Below are 7,147 nucleotides of genomic sequence, written 5' to 3' on the forward strand. Positions count from 1 at the left end.
CAACCAAATGATAGTGATTTTGGACAGCGTAGGACTTAATGACTGATCCTTACGTCGAAACCCTATAAATTAATAATCCCCTACACAATCAACCATATATACCAGACCTGTGACAGGTCTATTGATAGTATATATCCCACCAATGTTACTACGTCCTCTTCTGGCCTGTCTCTGATCTCTTTGTCCTCTACGTACATTTTCAATCCAGAAGGGATTCTGCTACTTCATTTTGAAGATGGAGAGGAAGAGCAAGGGCCGGCAAAAGATCAAGATGGTGAAGATGGAAAGCGAAAGCAACCTCCAAGTGACTTTCTCGAAACGCCGCTCAGGTCTCTTTAAAAAGGCCAGTGAGCTTTGCACCTTGTGTGGTGCCGAGGTCGCCATCATCGTATTCTCACCGGGAAAGAAGGTCTTCTCCTTTGGTCATCCATCTGTGGAGCCAATTATTGATCGGTTTCTCACCCCAAACCCACCTCAAATAAACTCCGACACACTCCAGTTGATCGAGGCACATAGAAACGCCAGCGTCCGGGAGCTCAACATGCAACTCACGCAGGTCACAAACCAACTGGAGGCCGAGAAGAAGCGTGGGGAGGAACTGAAACGAATGCGCCAAGCAAGCCAGGGACAATGCTGGTGGGAGGCACCTATTGAACAGTTAGGGCTGCCACAACTTGAGCAGTTGAAGTTGTCTCTGGAGGGGCTGAAAAGGAACGTGGCAAAGCAGTCAGACAGGCTCCTATTTCAGACTTCAAAGCCTCATCCTGCTCAGTTTTACGGAGCAGGGAGTTCCATAAACCAATCACCAATCCCTTTGGACACAAAGATCCCTTATTATGCAAAGAATATGAATGCTGGGTTTAGTGGGAATGCGATGCCTCGCGTTTATAATCTTGGATATGGACGTGGGTTTTTCTGAGCTAGGTTAAATAACATGCAGGGAGGAGTACTTGAAAGATATAAAAATTAAAGGGGGTGCCGGATTGAAGGCCGGGCAGTTTGTCACAGTAGTACTGATCTTTTAATTCAACATATCTTATATATATATATATATATATATATATATATATATATATATGCGCAGTGTTTGTGTTAGCCACAGCATAATATATTGTTACGTTAATATTAGCCTTGCATGATCATGATCATGATCATGAGTACGTACATACCATGATTGAGATCGTGTCCTGTGTTAATTGTTTGTTTAAGAGAAATGATTTGTAAAGAGCTAAAATTATTAATGTATAAGTTTCATATATATATATATATATATAATATAATTCTCTTAAAAAATATAAATAAATTTAAGCCCCACGTAAAAAACTTTATTTTTTAATAATAGACTGATTTATATATTTTTATTCAAATTGATTACGCGAGCTGTCAGCTTGTACACCCTATAACTCTATCATTACTTTTTGCTTCAAGACTACTACCTACGTACCATTTAATTTGATGATTAAGACAATTTCCAATTATATTATTTTCTAATATATCTCTTTAATTAATTTATATTCTAAATCTTAACGTCGTTAGTTCGGATAATAAATCTAGAAGATTTTAGACAGTACTCAAGATCAGTACGTACCTTGATATTATATAACAACTAGTATAAATTAAAACATGAATTTAATTATATGCAAGGAGATGAGATCAGACGTCGTTACAATAATCTCATTGATTTAAATAAATTTTAGTGAGACGGAGACCTTTGATAGTACTTTAAACTCATGACTGCCGCTCACGAGAATATATATATATACCCGGCCGGGCCCCAGGGCAAAGGAAGAAACGTCAATAATCTTGTGTACGTTTTTAATTATGTATGCCAGTCTGCATGCTCCGATCCGAAGAAGAGTCTAATTTGCATCGACCAACTCTTTACCAGCCAGCAGCTTAATTAATTCGATCCCTTACAAAAACGTCGTCATATGCATGCAGTTCATGAGTTCCATTCCATGCCAGATTATAAGCTAGAGTTTGGAGAATGATATTTATCATTTTTTGTCATGCATGTTGACATGATTAACTTCCAAAGTCAAACGGTTATACGACGTTACAAAGTCAATAATTAGTTAATTTCACATATGGTAACAGGCCGTACATTAATTAGTGAATGAGATTTTTTAACTTAATTCCAAATCTTAATTAATCGTATTAATTAGTAATTTAGAATATATTAAGGTGCAACCTAATTAAATAGATCCAATGCATGTTTCCCCTACAACCATGCATAAACAATTAACCCACGTACGTACACCACGAAAACAAATATTAGTATTAATTGCTATAAATATGTTCTTATCTTTATCCTTAAATTCTGATCAATGTTGTCATGGGAAACATGCAGAAGCTAGTGTATATATATACTTTCCAAAAGATTCCTACGTACAGCAAACATGCCAAAGAAAAATCGTCTACAACTTACATTCTATATACATAAAAACGTACTGGTTCGGGACTCTTCTAGAAAGGCTGGCTAGTGCATGAGTTGCAAACTTGCAAGCTTTGTTGGGTACCTTGATCAGACCTCCCGGCTGGCGGAGAATGTCTAGCTTCTCCTTTGACAACCTTGAAGTTGATTTCATTATCGGAAAATTAAAAAATGACGGAGACATCAAAATGGAAAATCGTGCACGTTTATAAAGTTGTGTACATGAAGTAATTCTCATATCCTTATCTTTATCCTTCAACACAGTTTGAAAGAATACAAGATGGTTCAATCAGCCCAATAATGAGCCCGTTTACAAGGTTGAAAGTTGTTGGGCTAAGTTCATAATATTAGTCCATCAAAGTCAAGGCCTATGTAGAAATTCATATGCTTAACTCATCTCATAAAATCGATTTTATAAGAGATGATTATTTATTTTTTATAAATATGTCTAAAATGACATTATTCACAGGTAATATGAAATTATTCCTCAATATTCTTCCTCACGTATATGCAAGTATTTTTTTTTTCTGATCCTTGTCATTTGGTAAGTAGCGTGGGCTTCTATTCGTCCTGTGACAGATTCTGATACCTTGAAAAAATTTATAAACTTAACTCATCTCATAAAATCGATTCTATAAAAAAAAAATTATTTATCTTTTATAAATATGTCGAAAATCTTATCTATTGATAATAGGAGGTTATTCCTCCAAAGCCTAAAACAAGTTTATAGAAAATGAGGTGGCAGTTCTTGGTAGGGGCCAGGATCGGTGGGGTCTGATGTTAGTTATAAGGATAAGTGGTGGCCACGTTGTTTATATATTTTGAGGAAATTCAAAGAGAGGGGCAAAATTGTAACACCTCATAAATTAGTGCATTTTTAATGAAGTATTTTTATTTATTTATTCAAAATTTATTCTCTTATTTTATAATTATCGGATATTTTAAATGGGTTATTTTATGATCTTTAAATTATGGGAATTAAATTGTTATGTTTTCTTAATATTTATTTATTGTTATACATTTAAATTGTTCTTCTTTAAAATTAATTGATTGTGGAATTTAATTATTTTATTTTCATTGTATCATTACGTTTAAATTATTTTAATTGATTTGCTGTTTTAAAACTATTTCCATTGGATCATTTTCGTGACTCAAGATGTGAGGACTAGACCTCATTTCTTTCACTTCATTTTCTCTTTCCTCTTTTTTTTTTTTTCTTTTTCTTCTTTTCCTTTTTTTTTTCTTTTTCCCTTGCTTTCCCCCTCCCTGCGAGACCCAGCTCCCTCTCTCTCCCTCTCTCTCCCCGTGCGTCCGTCACCTTCACCCAGACCGCCGCCGTCGCGCCGCCGTGCGCGACACCGCCCGGCCGACCAGCTCCCCCTCCCTCCGGCGACCTCAACCCCCAAATCCCAGCCCCTACCTCGCCGCCGGTAGCCCGCACGCACCCCATGAAGCCGCGGCATTCTTTGCCCCGTTGCTCCGCCGTCGCGCCACCTCCGGCCACCATTTCTTCACTACTTCATCCCCGACCTTCTAGCAACCCAATGGACCCAACCCCAGCTCCGATCCGTCACCGGTGAAGCCCCACCAAGCCCATTTCCGATTTGTGCATCTTTGGCCTAAAACCACCCCTTGCGCCGCCACCCACGGCAAACCACCACCACCATTGGTTTCACCGACCTCTTTAGGCCCTACCCTATCAATTTTGGGTCTTAGTTTGTCCCCGTTGAAAAGTGGGTATTTGAGATGTAACACCCCGTATTTCAGTGTATTTTTACTGAAGGATTATTTTTGATTGTTCAAAAATTTATCCTCTTATTTTAAAATTGGTCGGATTTTTAGTAAGTTTATTTCTATGATTTTAATTTGGTGAAAATTATTTTTATGTGCTTTCCAAATATTTATTTATTGTTATGCATTTAAATTGCTTTTAATATTTAAATTAATTACTGTGGGATTTAATTATTTCAATTTGACTTTACCATTACGTTTAAATTATTTTATTTAACTTGTGGTTTTAAAATCGTCTCCGTTGGATCTTTTTTTGTGACCCAAGTTATGAGGATTGGACCTCGTTTCTTTTCCCTCCTTTTTTCTTTCCTTCCTTTTTCTTTTCTTTCTTTTCTTTTTCTTCCTTATTTCCTCTCCTTCCCGCGCGATCTCTCTCTCTCCTCTCCTCCGCCCGTTTCCATCGTCTCCTCCCAGCGCCGCCGTCGCGCCGCCGTGCGCGACACCGCCCAGCCGACCAGCTCCCCCTCCCTCCGGCGACCTCACCTCCCAAATCTCAGCCCCTACCTCGCCGCCGGTAGCCCACACGCCCCCCACGAAGCCGCGGGCCACCTTCACGCCAGCGCCGCCGTGAGCCGGCGGTGGCCCTCACCGCCCAGCCCATTAGCTTCCCCAGCCGCCGGCGACCTCACCCCACCAATCTCACCTCCATCCGTGCCGCCGTTAACCACCAGTAGCTCTTCGAAGCCGCGGCACTCCTTCCGCCGTTGCGCCGCCGTCGCACCACCATTGGCCACCATCTTCCTACCACTTCATCCCCGACCTCTTGGCAACCCATTGGACCCAACCCCACCTCCGATCCGTCACCGGTGAAGCTCCACCAACTACATTTCCGATTTGGGCATTTTGGTCTTCTACCGCCCATTTCGCCGCCACCCACGGCAAACCACCACCACCATTGGCTTCACCGACCTCCCTAGGCCCTACCCTATCAATCTTGGGTCTTCGTTTGTCCTCGTTGAAAAGTGGGTATCTGTGACCCACGGCCACAGTGTATTTTACACTGTGGTGTTGCTCAGAAATCACCACTTGCAACTTCGAGATCCTCCGGAAATTATTATATTGCACTGTAAGTATTTTCCTTAAAGAACTTTCGTGATTTAAATATATTTTTGCACTAACACATATTATCTGTGAATTGGTTTGTTTTGCCGGACTGAGTCCGAGGAGTTTCGGGGGTCGGATGGATTGTGGACGGAGTTGTGTTTGTTTGCATTGTGAATTGTGGTTGTTGGTTATGACTTGTTCACGTACATCGCATATTGCATGCATGATCATGTTTGTAAAGAAAACTGGGTTTTCGTGTATTGCATACATGTTCATGTATTTATTGGATTTGGATTTTCATGTGAGTAAAAGGAAAAGAGACTGTAGGGATGGTGGTAAGCAGGGATGGTGGTTGTGTCCCGCCTGTGATTCCCGCCTACAGTGCTCTGTTAAGTATGCATTGTGTGTAAAGGAACTGTAGGGATGGTGGTAAGCAGGGATGGTGGTAGAGTCCCGCCTGTGATTCCCGCCTACGGTGCACGCGATAGGGATGGTGGTAAGCAGGGATGGTGGTTGTGTCCCGCCTGTGATTCCCGCCTACGGTGCACGCGGTAGGGATGGTGGTAAGCAGGGACGGTGGTAGAGTCCCGCCTGCGATTCCCGCCTACAGTGTCCGATAAATGGATTGTTTGTGTGAATCATTTTATGAGAAAATGTTTTACGGTTATTTTGGGCCAAAATGAGATTTTTTGGCGTGTGTTGGAAATAGTCATTTTTCTGGGAAAAAATGATATTTTATGGCTAAATGTATTTTGCTATATTGTTGGTTGCATTAATGTATTTTTATCCCGAGAGTTGTTTGGTTTATACTTACCTGTGGTACCATTTTATGGTATCGCAGATTTTGATGCAGATGATGATGACGAGCCTTAGCTTGGCTCCGTTGGAGGAGTGATCTGGGATTGCTCCTATTTAGTGAGTTATGTGTTTTTATCAGTTTATGTATTTACCTTTTGTATTATATTTGGGATGACTGTATATTTATTTTTTTTAAAGATAAATTGTGTTAAATATTTGTATTTAAATTCTGGTACTTATTTGACTATCCGCTGCGTTATTTTATTTGTACACTGTTGCATGTACACACACTGGCACTTCGTTGGGATGTGTGACCGTGTTGTCACCATCCTGGCGTCTCGATCCCTGTGTATTTATATAAGGGGGATTGGGGGCGCCACATGAGACCCACGGCCACAGTGTATTTTACACTGTGTTGTTGCTGAGTCGCTACCTTTTGTAACTCCGTGATCCTCCAGAAATCATATTATAGCGCTGTAAGTATTTTCCTTAAAGAACTTTCGTGATTTAAATATATTTTTGCACTAACACATATTATCTGTGAATTGGTTTATTTTGCCGGACTGAGTCCGAGGAGTTTCGGGGGTCGGATGGATTGTGGAAGGAGTTGTTGTGTGTTTGTTTGCATTGTGAATTGTGGTTGTTGGTTATGGCTTGTTCATGTACATCGCATATTGCACGCATGATCATGTTTGTAAAGAAAACTGGGTTTTCGCATGATTGCATACATGTTCATGTGTTTATTGAAAATTGGATTCTCATGTGAGTAAAAGGAAAAGAGACTGTAGGGATGGTGGTAAGCAGGGATGGTGGTAGAGTCCCGCCTGTGATTCCCGCCTACAGTGCTCTGTTAAGTATTCATTGTGTGTAAAGGAACTGTAGGGATGGTGGTAAGCAGGGATGGTGGTAGAGTCCCGCCTGCGATTCCCGCCTACGGTGCACGCGATAGGGATGGTGATAAGCAGAGATGGTGGTTGTGTCCCGCCTGTGATTCCCGCCTATGGTGCACGCGGTAGGGATGGTGGTAAGCAGGGACGGTGGTAGAGTCCCGCCTGCGATTCCCTCCTACAGTGTCCGATA

At 41.1% G+C, this 7,147-nt stretch overlaps 1 protein-coding gene across 1 annotated transcript; it reads left to right on the top strand.

Annotated features, from left to right (window-relative positions):
* The first annotated feature begins 235 nt into the window (after positions 1 to 235).
* On the top strand, positions 236 to 936 carry LOC121256548 (agamous-like MADS-box protein AGL62). Its single transcript, XM_041157388.1, has one exon. The coding sequence runs from the start codon at positions 236 to 238 to the stop codon at positions 917 to 919; it is 684 nt and encodes a 227-aa protein (XP_041013322.1). The 3' UTR covers positions 920 to 936.
* Positions 937 to 7,147: the final 6,211 nt, after the last annotated feature.

Source organism: Juglans microcarpa x Juglans regia, chromosome 3D (genome assembly GCF_004785595.1).
Source record: "Juglans microcarpa x Juglans regia isolate MS1-56 chromosome 3D, Jm3101_v1.0, whole genome shotgun sequence".
In the NCBI taxonomy this organism is placed as follows: Eukaryota; Viridiplantae; Streptophyta; class Magnoliopsida; order Fagales; family Juglandaceae; genus Juglans; species Juglans microcarpa x Juglans regia.

Excerpts from the sequence above, each read along its gene's own strand:
- LOC121256548 (XM_041157388.1), top strand. The coding sequence starts at position 236 with ATGGAGAGGAAGAGCAAGGGCCGGCAAAAGATCAAGATGGTGAAGATG.